This window comes from Trichosurus vulpecula, chromosome 5, assembly GCF_011100635.1.
Source record: "Trichosurus vulpecula isolate mTriVul1 chromosome 5, mTriVul1.pri, whole genome shotgun sequence".
Lineage (NCBI taxonomy): Eukaryota > Metazoa > Chordata > Mammalia > Diprotodontia > Phalangeridae > Trichosurus > Trichosurus vulpecula.
The window spans coordinates 81,516,346-81,533,727 of record NC_050577.1 but is presented as its reverse complement, the minus strand read 5'-3'; the positions used below and the strand labels follow the sequence as shown (position 1 = coordinate 81,533,727).

At 35.1% G+C, this 17,382-nt stretch overlaps 1 protein-coding gene across 1 annotated transcript in view; it reads left to right on the top strand.

Annotated features, from left to right (window-relative positions):
- WDR37 (WD repeat domain 37) overlaps positions 1-16,958 on the top strand; it is a 100,004-nt gene extending 83,046 nt beyond the window's left edge. The window contains exons 12-14 of the mRNA XM_036760307.1: positions 8,570-8,704; positions 9,199-9,313; positions 13,825-16,958. Of these exons, the coding sequence (XP_036616202.1) occupies positions 8,570-8,704; positions 9,199-9,313; positions 13,825-13,956 (382 nt within the window). The 3' untranslated portion in view covers positions 13,957-16,958. The remainder of the gene's footprint in view (positions 1-8,569; positions 8,705-9,198; positions 9,314-13,824) is intronic.
- The last annotated feature ends 424 nt before the right edge of the window (positions 16,959-17,382 follow it).

Below are 17,382 nucleotides of genomic sequence, written 5' to 3'. Positions count from 1 at the left end.
ACATTTTACTTAAAAGGATAGTTTAGGTAATTTGGCTAACTGGTTATATATATGTTTTGTACATAAAGAAAAATGTTTGCCCAGAAAGCCTTAAGTAATGATTCTAATATGTTAGTAAATTCTGAATTAAGAGTTGTTGTTTAGTAGGAATATATTTTGGTTCTCAGTTGTAGAGAATGGTATATTTTGAAGAGGTTTATTTATCTGGTACCACAGATGCTTTACTTGTATTTTTATGTTAACAATATAGGATACTGGGCATAGAGTCAGTAGTTGAGATGATCAAAGCAATGACATTAAATTCACAAATAACTTAAAGTTACTGACAAAAGTTTTATGAAACTTGGAAAATATAAATCCTGTGTTGAAATGATTTTGACTTATCGTATACCAGACATTGGCTCTTTCTAGAACAGACATATATTTTCTTCTTATATAAGATAGTAATTTATTTTCCAGAACAGCTTTTATAGAACTCAGAAAGAGAAACTATAGTGTTAATTTTTTTTAATGCGGGGCCCCCAAAGCACTCTCCATCAGCATTTCATGGTCCAGCATTTTCTACATCATATTTTTTTTCCCTGTGTGTGAAATTTCAGCAGATTGTTATGCAAAACAGTTTTGTGTCTCTGTGTGACTGGGGAGACAGCTGTTAGCCCTAATGAGGAGTGCTAGCATTACAGTATTTTCGTTGATTGAGACCCACGGAGGGAACAGAATGTTCCAGATCGGGCAGTGGTGTGTGGTGAGAAAGTGCCAGGCTGTCAGCTGGAGGTGTCTGCTCGGCTGCTCGCCGCGACAAGATAAATGAGTTTTGCTGGGGTTTGGCAGAGTCTGAAGCTTTTTCAGGGAGTAGCAGCAGCAACTCCCCAAACTCCCAACGGGACTGGTACTTTAAGGGTGTCTTGAGCATTACTGTGTCTTTTCTAGTTTTTTTTTTCCTTTTGATGTCCTATGGTAGCTGTCAGGCTTATGAGTTATTAAAAACCTAATGCTTTTTAGCATTCCATTAACAAAGGGTTAGAAGATGTTTGGTTGACATTTCCTTTTTATTAATCTGGCAGAATATTAACTAAAAGTTTAACATAACTAAAGTCACTTGAAGACCAGAGTCCAAAGAGAAATCAGTAGACATCTTTAACTTTATTTGAAGTCCATAAATAGTTACCTTTCAGATCTGATTTTAACCTTCTCTGTTAGGTATTTAGATCTGAAAGGAGGAAAAGCAAATTTTCTGATTTTCAGTCAGTCCCATTTTATCTTAACTCCTTTGCAAATAGCATAGAAAATAGGTGAGAATTATGTTTCTGTGTTATTATCTACTGAGTCAGACACTGTTGGCCTTTCTGTACTCTGAACTGTTGAATTCAAGTCAAGAAAAAACACTGACAAAGAGCCTTCATATAGAACTTCATACAGTCTGCTGAGGAAGGTACAAATATTAATTATAAATAAAGCATAGCCCCTGCTATTCTGGAGCTGACAGTCTATTAGGAGGACATAATACATACGCCAATAAAGATAATTCAAAATGAAATCTGCTGAGCGCATGAGAGGGGCACAAATAAAGTGCTTGCGAAAGGTCCAAGGAAAAGCAGATCATTGGCACCTGAAGGATAAGGCAAAGCTTCTGGAGAAGGTGTCATTTGAACATTTGGAAGGAGGTTGTACTAGTTGTTCGTGACAATTCAGTAGTTACCATCTCATTTTATAGCACACTATGATATTCCTCACTAAATGGTAAATTCTTTGAAGATAGAACATGTCTTGCAGAATTAGGCAGTGTGGTATAGGGGATGTAGTGATGGACTGGATGCAAGGAAAACTGAGCCTCTGACATATACCAGCTATGTCAGCATAGGAAAGTTTCTTTCAACCTTCTTAAGAACTTGAATTTCCTCATCTGTAAAAAGGATGGTAAAAATACCTATAATACCTCCTTCACAGGATAATTGTAAACTCCGAGATAATATATGTAGAGCACTTTGCAAAACTTAAACTGCTGTATATACATTAATTACTACTTTTCTTGTTAAAACCGTCATTTGATCTTCAGTATTTGTTCTGAACCACTTGGTGAGAATATGCATCTCATAGGGCAATGGTCACCATCTAGGTGAAATATATCAAAGTTTATGTTGTACTGATATTTCCTTTGAAGAATCCTGACTTGCCCCCATGCCATAATTAAATTAGTTGTTTAAGGAAGGGAAATATGTACACAATAAATATTTGACTTTAAATTAATTTGTAAGTCAGGTGATAATTTAAACAGTTTTAAACATTACTTCCCACTTTGCCATAGATTCCCTGGACTTGAATAACTTAATTCATTGGTTTAGGTTCTCCATCTGTAATAGAAATAATAATTTGTAGAAAATTTAGAGATTATCTGGTATTTTGTAGGCATGCTGAAGGGAATCATGACATTTTAATTGAATGTTTTTTAAATTTTTAATTTTTATAATATTTTTATTTCTTGTGCTTCCATGACATGTCTCCTGTTTCTAGACCTGGATTTGGTTCCCTGAGGCATCCTTTTCTTCACTTGCACCTTTAGGGGCACACTTGGATTTTTCCCATTGGCAATCATTCCCATTATTCTTTCTTCCATTATGAGTTCCTTTCATCCATCTCTGTCCTCAAAAAGCAATTTAGATCTCCAGTTTTTCTGCTTCCTTGTTATATAAGAAGTAAGCATACAACCTTGTAGGGAGTTAGTGCCGACCTTGGGGCTGCTCGAACCCTAGCGCTTGGCCTGTTTCCTGGGTAAAACCAGACAGGCTTAGTAGGAGTTGGAATGGTAGGTGCCTTTAGGAAAGACTTCCGTCCCTAGCAGCCTTCCTAACAGCACCCCTCTTGCTCTGATAGCCATCCTTTCTCATGCAGGCAGAGTCCCTCCACCAAGGACTCACAAGCCCAGTAGGAGGAACGCAGCTGGCCACTACCTAATGCTCTTGAACCAGTGCCTAACACAAACATGCTTTAATTAATGGGAACTTCTTTCATACTTTACAAGGGCATCCTGCCCCGTGCCTCACGTAGCTCATACAGCTCTGATATCAGCTGGCTACATGCCTGAGCCTTCCCATGCCTCCGTAGATACTGTAGGACAGCACCCCGTTTTGTTCCCATACTCCCATGGAAACTACCTTACCACAGCCCTAGTTTTTCCCATACGCTTGTAGGCAACATAGTTTATAATAATCCAGATTCTTCCCACCAGATACCGCTACTTACATCTAATCTAAGTCCAACAATACATTACTGAAGCACATCCCCTTTTTCCCATGCCTTCATCCCCTTGAACACCTGCTTCTGCTTATGTAGTGCAAAAACCTATAAATATGGATAATGGTTTCCAATAAATCGGAGTTATAACCATCATTGCTCCCGCCTCATCATTGCGTACTGAGATAGGGCAACTTGCTGGTCAAGACCCTAGCACAACCTCATTCAGATTTTTAGGGGTCTTATTACTAATAATAATAACTCATGTTTATTCAACACTTAAAATGCTTATAGAGCATTTTTGTCCCCACAACCCTGTGAAGTAGGTGGAATATAAGTAGAAGACATGTTTCAGGAACTGAAGGTCAAAGGGATTCAGGGGCATGTTGAGAGGCATGAGAAACACCGAGAAAAGAGTCACAAGTCTTCAAAACTTCTGAGTCCTAATCTATTGTGGCTACCTCCTCCTTTTCCCTGACTGATCAACCTTCTTTTGGTTCTCTCTGGAGTCAGTTTCTCTCTAGCGTTTTAAAGGTGAGTGTGGAATCAAGCTGTTAGGCTTTTAGCTGAAGTTGATTCACATTGTAGAGATTCTTTTTTCATTTTTTAAAAATATTTTTTTCCTCAATTATCAATAAATTTTTTTAGCATTCATTTTTACAAGATTTTGAGTTTGAAATTTTTCTCCCTCTCTTCTGAAAATGGTGGGCAGTTTGATATGGTTTATACATGTGCTATCATATAAAACGTATTTCAATATTTGTCATAGTTGTGGAAACGGAAACGGATCAAAAAGACAAAAACTTGAGAAAGAATAAAATAAGTGAAAAAATATGCTTTGATCTGCATTCAGATTGTTGAGATTTTTAGACCTTTTAGGATTTGCTTGTTAGACATCTCTTAGTCCAGGGCCTCTGGTGTGAGGAAGTTTATTTTCTCATTTTTTTGAGCCTTCTGTTCCATGCAAGATCAAGAAAGACTCACTTTTTTGTTTCAGATCTGGTATTGCTCACCTGATTCCCCACCAAGCACATTTTTCTTTTTGGAGGGATGTTGCTAGTGCTCATATTATTGTAGATCAGAGGTGACAGCCAGAGCTTAAGCTCACGCTTGTAATTATGATATCTCAGCTAACTACTTTCTCTTCGCTGCATGAAGGACCCTCCTTCCTCTCATCCACGTCAATGGCTTCCAGAATTATTGTCTCCATAGAGTTATACATTCTCAAAACTGCAAAAGAGTTGCTGATCTGTACTGTTGAAAGGAACTTCCTTACAGGGAGATAGATGCCTCCACTAATGAAATAAATTCTGTCTTCTTCCCCCCCCCCCCCCTATAGCGGTTGGGGGAGGGGAGAAAGAGATAGATCATTTTCTGAGATAATTCTCTCCTTATTTACAAAAGCATAGCTTAGATTTTTGTTGTTGTTGAGGAACAGTTACAGATCATTTTAACTCATAACTCATTTTTATATAACATGAACTACAAAATACTTTTTTCATGATAGATGGGTGGTACTATAGAGTATTGGAAAGATGTTTGGATTTGGAATCAGAGGGCTTGTGTTGCCATCTCGGCTTTCCTACCTGGATGGATTTTGGGCAATCACTGAACTTTCCTGGGCCTCATTTTCCTCATAAATCAAAGAGGTCATTTTTGACCCTACATTTGTGATCCAGGAATCTCACTTTCCTCATTTTACAGATGAGACTGAGGAGGCACAGAAGAGTTCAGACGTGTTCAAAATAAGATAGCTAGTAATCATCAGAGCTTGAAATCCAGCCCTGTTGAAAGAGACTAGTATTCTTTTTGTTAATAACCATGCTACAAGCTTAGTTTTTTCCCCTTACCTTCAGAATTCTAGCCACTCCTTTTCCCCCAAACTGGAACTCTGGACATAATGCTAAAGGAAAATACTGCTTGAGGGAATCTGGCTTCCTTTTTCTTTTTCTAAGTCCAAGATCCTAGGTTTCCTTAAGCAGATTCCAAGGAAATCCAGGGATAGGTACTATAAACTGTAAGTGAGACTATAAAGAATCTAGGTGTGAGTATCAGCTTTTTCATTTTATGTGCCATAGACTGCCAGAGTTTCGCAGGGCATTGATTCTTCCTGTGTTTCTAAGGGCAGGAATCCACCATTTTTGGTTCTGTCAGATTTGAGATTTTGTAGTATTTTGTGAGCTTTTATAAAGATCTCAGTTCTCTGGTAAGATTTAATAACTGGATATTGTCAGCAAATTTCATTTGGTTCTTGAGTACCAAAAAACTTCAGGTAACCTCTACTAAATATCCCTACAGATGACTAAGACGGTTTTGGATGCTGTTCACCTTGGATGAATATTGCCTGTTGCTATTCACTGTAGGCTAATAGCAATTTTCAGTTACTCTTATAGTTCTGATGGATTTCAGAGTAAAATAAGACTTTCTGATAGTGAATAAAATAAACTGATTTCCAATAAATCCAAAGGCATCTGAATCAGAGTTCAACCAGACTCAGAGACAGAATGTATATGATTTGTTTAGACAAGATTTCTTCCTTTTATGCCCTATCCTTCTGCTGGTAAATTCTTAAGGTGCTAGATAAATTTAAAGTTAAAGGAATGCTTTGTGATGTTTTGCTAAACTTTATTTATTATGTGATATCACTTAGTGTATTATGTGGTGCGATTATGGCCAACCACTTTTCTGTTATTGTAACCTAAAGACATCAGTTACCATAGTTTGCTTTTGTCCCATCAGTTAATCCAGAATTTCTGCCAAGTGCTCTGCTGGGTGCTACAGGGATACCAGAAAAGGGTATTATGACTTAGTCCTGGCCCACAAGAAGCTTACCTTGTAACTTGGAAAAGATGTCATGAAATGGTCTGTTTTAGGAATTTTATTTATATTTATTTAGATATATTTGAAAGGGTACATACTTGGAAAATAGAAAATGTGACCTTTTTAAAAAAAATAGACAAAAACACTACTCAGTTACATATTAGACCTCTCATTGACTGTGTGTGTAGTAGTTGTGTATGTAGAAGATGATCGGAAAGTTTTGGTGAAGCTCTTTGATTCAGGTGTCCTGTCAAATTTTCCATTAATAGTTTCGCTGCACTTCGGTATTACATTGAGAAACTTTGTATCATCAATTCAATAGAGTTTGGTCCTAATTAGAGCTTAATTTGATGTCAATTTAAATTAAGAAGGCTTTTGTAAACTGGGCCATTGTGACACGGATAGTGCTAATCTTAATCAGTAGTCTGAATAGAACATGAAATCAAATTCTTATAGTACAGCAGAAGTGACAGGAACAACTGACATTTTAAATTAGAGTTACTGAATTCTAAGAAATTGATGTGCATGACCCCAACTAGAGAATATGCCAGTAAATCTAATAGGTGAAAATTAGTCAAGCTTTTGATTTATGAGCTCATACATGTAGACATGAGAAGTGATTCATATATTATCCAAACAGTCAGTAGTCAGTACTCTTTTAAAGTAGGGTACCAGGTTGATAACCCATGTGACTCTGAGGCTGTTGAGCTGGTAGCAACATATTTGTGTGCTGTAGGTTCATCTTACTTTTAACTTCAGTAGTCACTTTGAAAAACTTTAAATGTATTATATAGCTCCCAAGGGTCATAAAGCTTGGCTAGTACCTCACATCTTATAAGAACTGAAAACTCACTGTTTGCTTAAGCCCTTAAAGATCTGAATCTGAGTTTTATTTTATCTTTAAAATAAAATTCTTGTAAGTAAAAGAAAGGGAGACAAAACTTATTATATGAAGAAGTAAGATTTCTGTCATGGAGTTTCAAGCACAGTGCTTCATGAAATCCTTTTCTGTTTCTAATTTTTAGCCGAGGGAAAGCTAATTTCCCACACTAGAAGGGCATTGGGTATGGTTTTTCCTGTGGAGAAAGACTCCTATTTTGGTTGAAGTAAAAAGAATCAAAGATCTTGGAAAATAATGAAGCTATTGAGTATAACTTTGAATGTCTTATTTAATTTACATCTAGATATAGCATCGGAGACCAGAGTAATTTTTGAATAATATTTAAAATTTGTTCCTTAAAATTTTAGCCATTAAGAATTAGTACTATATACTGTACTATACATATTTGCATATACATACATACATACGATATATATACATACAATACACATCTACATAAATACTTATAGATGTATATGACACTGTATTTAGGTTGAGAGTCATGTTGATGCAGATATAAACCATATTCTTCCCAAAATTTGCCTTGTAAAAAACCTTAGTGGGACCTATAATTACAATCTTAGTAAGAAAGGCAACAAAAATAACTCAGGTGAAGAAGGTAATGATAAAAAAATTAATCAGACCTCTGTTGGAATCAAAATAAATGGTAAAAACAAAACACCCAACCCTTATGGAAAAGATTTTTTTCAGTGCATGAATTTTTGTGTAATTATTTTCAGGGGATGTTAATTTTTTTTTCCTTTCCAAGAAATCTCAGATGTGGCATTTTTGATGGTCCATATTTAGACCAATACAGTAATAAATTATAGAAGATGCATAAGGCTAAAAGATATTAAAAATCCCTCCCATTCCCCCTTTTCCTATTCCTGCCATTCTTTAAAATAATCCAGATTTTCTAAGTCCTGGTCTACACTTTTCTTGGCTCTTCCTTTGGGTTCTTTTTGGCTCCCTAGGACTCACCTAGTCTTTCAGTTTTGACGGTTTGATTTTTTTTCTTAATGGTTCTTTGAGGTACTTGGTGGCAGAAAAGTTCAATGAGTGGTTCTGATTATAACTTTTTGTCATATTGTTCTGTCTAAATGTACAGTAAGACCCTGAGGTAATACATTATTTTGATTGCCCACGTATACAAGTATATATCTGATTGATTTGATTAAAAGTTACGCTTGAACATATATATGCATATAATTTTCTTCAATCTCTCACATACTCAAATATATAGGAATTCATGCAGGTTTCAGCCTGTATTTTTTCACTAGTTTCTCTTCCATTTTGGGGGTTTTTGTTGTTGTTGTTGTTGTTGTTGTTTTGTTAGCAAAAAGAAGTTAGGATGCCAGAATTAACTTTTTTTTTTGTTTGATGAAAGATAAAGGAATGGGATTTACTAAATTTGTTAGAGAATTTTCAAAGTATGAGAAGATACTTTGTTGAGCAGAAGACACTATCACTTTTATCACTTTACATGATGTGAATCAACACATCAACAACTCTCTTAGAAATTTACAAAAGTTTTTGTTGTGTTCTATATGGGACAGTACATGATATCGTCTATGAAAATATTAAAACAAATCAATCTGAATTGAATTTTTAAATTGGTGTTTTATCTTTTATTTTTAGCACTGTGACCTCTGCTGTGTTTACTGTGGGTGACAATGTTGTTTCAGGCAGTGATGATCGTACTGTAAAAGTATGGGATTTGAAAAATATGAGATCCCCAATTGCAACTATCCGAACAGACTCTGCTATAAACAGGTAAAATTAAACTATTTGTTATGCAGAGATTTATAAAAAAGTAGTCCCTTAATGCTTTGAAAAGTGTTGAATATAGTTTCCCAAAATATCTAATTTAGATTGTAACTGAATCTTTTTGGAAGAGAATTTAGGTCATTACAGGTCATTGACCTTTAATACACATTCACTTGTGAAAACTGAAATCAGCCTGGGATGGTACGTTTAAAAAAAAAATAGGTTCTTTCTGTATTATGTACTTGACAGTGGGTAGAAACTACAGATAATTTTTAATGCAATGGGTTAGACTTTGTGTCTAGTTTTGAGTACCAGCTGCATAGAGTGGAGCTGGAGATAAGTAATTTTGTCCCTTACTTCAGATAATCTCTCTAATACCGTATTTTTCAGTAAAATACAAAAAAGTAGTTAGTATTCTTTTTTAGTGGACTCAGAAATTGTTCCTTGAAGTCCTATTTGACAGGTTCTGTATATAAACAGTTTTTATCTCTTCTCTGCAGGATTAATGTGTGTGTTGGTCAAAGAATCATTGCCCTTCCACATGACAACCGACAAGTTAGATTATTTGATATGTCAGGAGTACGATTAGCAAGACTCCCCCGAAGTAACAGACAGGTAACTAAGTTACTACTTTTCATAATGAGCACTGCATCTCTTCTATGGTTTTAATGAAGGGTAACTATGAGCTCAGAATTTTATAAATTATTTGAAACTGTATACATTGAAAAATCAGACAGCTAAATAATGAACTAATTATTGAATAATAGGCCTGAACTAGGGCCAGCTTTACACATGGCTTTTATCTATGTAGTTGATTTGAGGGTCACTAGTAGGTCCTCTAAAGTTTGCAAAACATCTGCGTGCATTTGTATACTCACATGCACATGCATACACACACACACACACGCACACATACACAAATGTGTATCAGTTTATCATCAATGTTAAAATGATGCTATTATTCCTTGTAGAGAGGGATATGATATTAAGCACTATCAGATATTAATACTTTAGCATGAATGAGTTGTTTAGAGCATGTACAATTTAGAGTTTAGAGTCATGCACAATAACTGACTTGTGCTATAGGGGAAAGTAGGGAGAGAGATTTTTAAACATCAAAGGAGCCATGCAAAAGGAGTTATTGAATAAAGAGTTGGCAGAAATTTCCTAATTTTGTGTTAAAAACCTAATGATGTTTTTTAAAAAAATAAAAATCCTTATTAATTTAGGTTCTATTCTGAATCTCTGATAGTTTCCCAAGGCCACACAGATAGTAAATGCCGGAGTTGCCAGGTACTCTTCTAGACTTCAGGCTCAGCTCTCAACCACAACACAAAATCAGTAATGTATGTTCAAAGTTCTCTAATTTGAGGGCAGACATTAGAATGGAGAGAAAGACTAAGATAAGAACTGAACTTATTGAGGTAGAAAGGAAGATGTCCTGGGTTCTTTCCAACTCACATTCTCTGATCCTCTATTCACTATATTGTTAAGGACATACCTGAAACCTTTCTTTAATATGATAAATAGAATCTGCCAGAGTTTGTTCTCCACTGGCATAGCTTTTGAGAACTCATGGTTACCAGCATACGGTGGTCAGGCGTCCCAAGTAGGAACTTGTGGAGGTCCAAGTTCAGAGTGAACCATTCATGTCTACTGTTTGGGTTCAGCCATTCCACTAGTTCTGAATCTGCCTAAAATTGTAGTATTGTTTAGGTTCCATCTCTCAGTCTTTCCTTTTCTTTTTTCTTTTATTTAAAAAAAAGTTATATTGATGTCTCATCCTTTGCATCATATTCATTTTTGAAAAATGAACAAAACCCTCCTATCCTCCTCTTCCAAAATTGAAATTTTGTGACAGGAACAAGCAAAAATATTTGATACAGTGACACATCTAACAGTTTATAGAACATTTTGCTCTGATAGTCTTCACTGTAGGTCCTCAAGTGTGGTCCTTTGAATCCAAACTTCTCAAACAATAAAAGGATTAGAAGGCCACATATGGCCTTAAGGCTGCAGGTTCCCCACTCCTGCTCTAGAACCTTCCTTTTTTTAAAAATTTGTTTCTTATTCTGAACTTAATTCTCTCCCCACCCCCCATGAGCATTTTCATGTATGTAGTAGAACAGAAAAAGATTACATGAAACTGTGGTGGATCTCTGTTACAAGATCTCAGATTTCAGCTTGCTTTTTTTAAAACCTGCTTTTATCTTGAACTTAAATACCAAAAAAGGAGAATTTTTATATACAAATTAGAATGCAAAAAGAGAATTATCCATGAAATTGGGAATTTCTATTCTGTACCGCTTGTTTTATTGTAATAAAGAACAATTGTCATTACTTTAAAACTGTCCCATTTATCTGTGCTTCTTTCTGAACTTACTTCTCTTGTTTCCTATGCATTAAAAAAAAATTTCAATGATTCTCCACTTTTTTCTTTCTTTCTTTTTTTTTTTTTTGGCATCACCATTGCTTCCTTCCCTCCAGAAGATCTTCATCCCCATTTAAAAACCAGAGAGGTGGGAAAAATTAATGCTCCTAACACATAAGCCCCATCCATGCAGTGGCTGTGTCTACAAAGGTAGTTCTCCTTCAACACCCTTATTCCATCATCTGTCTTTTCTTTGGCCTTCTGGCAGTGTTGGTGGTTATTGCCTTGATCAGATATCTTAAGTGTTATAAAGTTTTTCTGTACGGTGTTGTCATTGTACAAATTGTTCTCTTGGTTCTGCTTATTTCACCCTACGTTGGTTCCTGTTTTCCTGGATTCTGTGAAATACTCTCTTTTATCATTTATTATGTACAGTAATATTCCGTTATATTCAGATACTATAGTTTGTTCAGTCATTCCCTAATTGATCGGTACCCACTTTCCTTCTGCCTCTTTGCTATCAGAAAAAAAATGCCGTTATAAATGTTTGGTTAAATATGAGGCCTTTCACTGTCTTTGATCTCTTTGGGGTTTATACCTAGCATATAGACTACTTTACTAGATGTCTCCGCTTCTTACAGCACTTGTTCTCTTATTTATGCCATTCTTCATTCTTCTTGGAAACGAGCAACTGCGCTTTCTTCTCAGAGTCTTACTACTTCCTTTTTGGGAAGAGTTGTTCAAACAGAAGCCATTAAAGCTTAAAACTGCACAAAGGCTTTTGTGATACCCACTATGTGTTACTCCAAAGTTTCAGTGACTTTCTTTCCTTTTTTCTTTAGGTCTCATTTTGCTTTCCTCTGACCCCCTGATGTGGGTTTGGATCCCTCCCCCACCCACCCCAGCATTTTCAGATGACACTTCTTATATTCTTATTCCCTTCTGTTGTTTTGTTCTGTTTTGTTTTTAAGAAACACTTTATTCTACCAGATACCTTGAGGAATGAAAAGGTTTTTTAAGACTCTACTTTCTCTACTAGTAGGGAGAACAGACTTTGAGCAATGATCACAACCATTTGGTCTTGGCAAAAATAAAACTATTGTAACTCTCTGTGCTGGTCATGTAACACTGTAATTGTATTTGATTTGATTTTTCAGTTTTATAATTTGGTCTTATTTGGTCTTTTCTTTCCCTAGTTTCAGTTTTTCCAACATAAGAATCATCTTGATGGTGGGTTGAATTTCTAACCTTTAAACAATTTAAATCCTTAGGATATATTTATATACACGAACTTAATGAATTCTTAACTATTACTTCAAAGTCATTAAGAGATAAGTATGATAAGATAACTTGCAATAATTCACCCCCTCCCCTTTCTAAAAAATTAAACCTTCATATCAAGCTCTGTTTGCTGGTCTTTTTTGTATTTTAGTAGTATAGATTTATGGCTGGAAAAGAGCCTTAGAAGTCATCTTTTCCTGCCTCTTCACTTTACGCATTAGGAAATGTGCCACTTACTCAAGATCATCTGGATTTGAATTCATGTCTTCTGATTCTGTCTAAACTTTTTCTGTCTCATCACACTGCTTTCCCAGTTGGCTGAATATCTTTAATGTTGATGCTCGTAGAGTGAATTTTTGGTCTAAAATTAGACAACGCTGCTTAAACTATTTATATCACTTAATCAAATGTTTACAAACTACCTGAATACTTCATAAATTCCATGATTTCATAAATACAACTATTCCTGAAATCAATTGTGATCTCTAATTATGTTAATTTGCATGAGTTGCTCATGGCCAGAGAAATTCATGACTTGGTGTTCACCTTCTTGTGAGGGGCTGGTTGTGGCATTGTAACTGGTCAGCACCTGCAAAAGTTCAGAGGCACCTGAGGCATCAAAATAATTTATTAGGGCTCTTCATGGATAATTCTGACCCTTAAAATGCATTTTTTGTTGTGTCTTAATTTATTCTTTACCAGATTTTTTTGTTGTTTATGATTATTTGTTAAAAAATAATTCTTTGATGCACTTTTCTTTTTCTTAATACCACTTTTACTTCCCAATTACTCTTCCATCATCGATTATTTCTTAACATATCTTTATGTATGGGTACATGTGTACATATGTATGTGACTTCTTGTAGGAAGATTTATATTTAAAATGATTTTGGAATATTTTCCAATAATTCAGTTTCTGTTAGGACATAAATTTGGTAGGCATTAGATTAGACCATCATTCCATCTTTTTGTTTGAAAAACTGGTGTTCTGTATTTTTTTCTACTGTCCATATAGTAATTTAAATGCATCTTGTCAGGATCATGGGATCATAGTTTCGGAGCTGACAGAAACCTTAGATGTTGTCTAGTTATTCCATCTTATCATAAGACTATAGGTTTAGAGCTGGAAGGGACTTGAGAGGCCATCTAGACTTCATATTATAGATGAGAAACTGAGACTGGGATCTGATTATCACTCTACAGATAATTCTTATTTCTTTATATCTAACCCTAACCTCTCTTCTGAACTCCAGCATCTTCCCCAATATTCCACTTGGGATTTTCCCTCTGAGGTTCTCTTTCATTTATGTTTTAGATATATGTTTGGCATTATGCATTGTTTGCTTATTTGGAAGGTGAATTCTTTGGAGGTGAAGACCATGGTTTGGCCTTTCTTATCCCCAGTGCTAATTTGGTTGCCATTTTATAGATCTTGTTTTTGGACACTAATTTTGGTTCATTTGACTATTACCAGGGCCACAGAAGAATGGTGTGCTGCTCAGCTTGGAGTGAAGATCATCCAATATGCAACCTGTTTACTTGTGGGTTTGATCGCCAGGCCATTGGCTGGAACATCAACATCCCTGCTTTGCTACAAGAAAAATAAGATCTGTGGATTCTCCACAGTTACTTTTTTGCCATAGACTTTTAACTCATGCAGATATTTCTGCATATTGGTCTGCCATTATTGTGAGAATTTAACCCAAAAAAGGGGCTTTGTAAATGTTCTTTCCACATTGTGCCCAGTTTGCATGAAATGAACTGAAAATGTGTGATCATTTTTCTTTCCTTGATTTCCGCCTTGTGTATGACCTTTTATATATTGGCATCCATTGGTCATTAGAAATGAAGTTATCTTCCCATAGAGCACATAAAATGCTCATGAATTATTCCACATTTGATACAAGAACAGTAGGGCATTACATTTCTGTGAATTCAGTGTCAATGTGAAATCTATAACTTGTGAGATAGTGGACTCTTGCATTTTACAGAAAAGTCATAAATACCTACTAGGTTTTGAAAAGATCGAAGGCCTGAATTTGAGTTGGTACAAATTTCGCTGGTAGTCACACATTTCATATTTACTTCTTACGTGAAGTTTTGACATGTAGTGCTTCAGGGTAATACAGCTTCAATGCTAAGTTTGAGTATAGTTCTGTAACAGTAGTGTGGATATGAAAAGTAAAAGTTTAGCAGCTTCTAGTATGTATAGAATGTTGACTCACAACATTCAGAGGAAGTTTCTTTTTAAAAAGAAGTGTTTTCTGCCCTATTAATATTGTCATTTCAATTTCATAAGGTCTTGCACTAACAAATTCCAAAATAGGATTCTAATCACTGAAATATGTTGAAGCAAAATTTAAAGCACTTTAGTTTATAGCTGTGGTTATAAACAGTTTATAGAAGTTTCAGATGACTTATCCAGTGACTGTGACTTGACCTTTGTGAGAAGGACTTGCTACTTTTTGGTGACCTACCTGAAAACAAAATCTTTTTTTTATGTTCTACACCTTCAGTTTGCATCTTTATAAATAGGTCCACTTCCCTGGTGGCATTTGAGAGCCAGCAATGCGAATACATGAGTACTACCTCACGAATGAATGTTATGAACTTTGAATCTCACTGTGGCCTAGTTAAAGCACTTTTGGTTTATAGCTGGAATATTGAATTAAAATCATAAGGGAAGAAGACAATCACACCACATGTATCTTGAACATAAACAATTTGCTATTGATTTGGTAAAGTTATAACACGGGAAAATATTTTTATGTTTGGAAGGTTCTTTTTTCTCAGACTAGTAGCTGAGACTAGAGCTTTTGAAGTATCTTACCGTATTGCAGAGTGAGTGATCCTGTCACTCTTGGCTTCTTTGAGATCAGAATGTTGTACTAAAATTCATATTACTTCTTTTTGACTTGCAATCTTGCTTAAAAGGCATCTTAGTGTACTGCCCTTCACATTTGGATGGCCATTTTTCTTTTATTCTTGGTTTTCTCCCTTATTTTTAGGTGATGTGGGAGGTTGGTTCATAGTTTTTTAACTGATATACCCATACAGTAAAGTGTAGGGCTAATTGGAAATGGGAGGCTCTTGAGAAGAGTTTATCATGAATGAAAAAAACGTCACATTTTTTTGACAGTAGCTGAGCTTAGAGTTAGATTCTTGTGCATTTAGAATAATTGTGCAGGGGTTGATTAACTTATTCATTGGTGTATTTAGGAGTCTGAAGAAAAAAAGGAAGTAACTCCTAAAAAGAATGAGTTAAAAGTTAAAAAAAAAGCAAAAGAATGATATTGTATAGAACTGGGGGGGATTCGATGAAGTGATAAGAAGTAAATAAACATTATTACAGCAAATTTTTCTTTGAAACTCAAGGCTTTGATGTTTTCAAATTTGATATTTTTTATTAGCTCAAATGCAGTTTGGGGAGTCCAGAGTTAGTTGTCATTGTAGTAAATAAAAGTGTTCCAGGTTTCAGCTACTGCTTTCTGAAGAATATTTTGCCATAATGCCTTGATCCTTTTGAGGCATTTGCTATGACTTATCTTTACCCTGTTATGCATTAGCTTTTGGAAAATTAATATTCAAAATGCCATTTCCTGCCCCCTTTATTATATATTCCAAGGCCTGTGTATTAACTTGCTCTTGAATGCTGGACTACAGAGATAGTGCTATTGACTTGATTTCTTTTAATCTGGAAATTTCAGATATTTTGGAATCACTGCTGGAAATAGAAATATGCATATATAGTATACACATGCATACATTCATACATCTATATATATATATATTCATACACACAAATAACTGACTCCACCTTTAAAAACCAAGTTTTAACCTGTTTTTTGAAGCCTTTAGAATACATGACATGAAGGCCATTCAGATCTATGCAGACCAATGTCCATCACTGCCAATGGCTGCTTACTTTTACCATGAACTAGAGAGGCCAACCTCTGACACCAAAATGAGTATACACACTCCTTTTCATTGGAAGTAAAGTAAATCCCCAAGGTGCTAGAGCTGAGTTCTCAGGAGCAGGCTAATATTTGCAGCATTAACTACTGTATCATCTTTTAACTTGATTTTATATAATATCTTTTTGTGGCCATAAATGTTATTTCCAGCAAGTCAGGTAGGCAGTTGGTGATAATGAATTTTGGGGGGTTGAAATTAAGTCATGTTTCTAGCCACTCATAGTACCATTTGAAGTAGTGTTTTGAAGAGGGAACTGTTTCATGCTGAATGCAGACATGTCCAGAATTTCATTTCATAATGGAGGAAAATGTGTTACGGAAAAATACGTATTGGTGCAGAATTTCATAGAAGATACATTGTTGGGCAAGGCAGTGGTCTTATGTGGCTTTCTTTTTCTCTACCAGTGCACATCCCTTTTTTACAGATTCAAAATCTGCACATATTTTGGAATCTGATGTAAAACATTTGCTGCCTAAATCTGTGAATACAAATTTCTTTTGGAAGAAATATGTATTTGTAAGTGTTGTATGGATCTACTTGTTTTTTTATTTACTTTTACTGTGCTGATTGTTTTTTAAGTGTTTAGTCTCTTCATTGAAATTTGAAATTCATTAAAACATCCATGTTCCATGATTACTGCTTTTGAAGTTATATATGAACTATTCTCATGTTTTATTACAGCATTCCATACGTGTTTCAAATAGTTCTGCATTGGTCAGATAACAGTTTCTGAAAGTGGTTATCAGGCCTAAAAGTTTTCCACAGCTGAAAGGAGAACAAGTGAGATAAAAGTTATTACTGCCCATTTGAATTTTTTAAAAAAATTTATAATAGGAAAAATATAAAGTTCACCTTTTTGTTTACTTTATGAGGTACCAAAACAAATAAATTTATTTCTAACTTTTTTTGACTGAAAACAGTCCTGTTAAAAATAGAATTTGGGCAAAGCAATTAAAATATTTTTTTTCCCTGTAGAGGTCATCAAAATATCAGAAAATACTTTATTATTATTCTAGTTTGAAAGTAAAACTTTTTTTTATAGTTGAAAAAATGGATA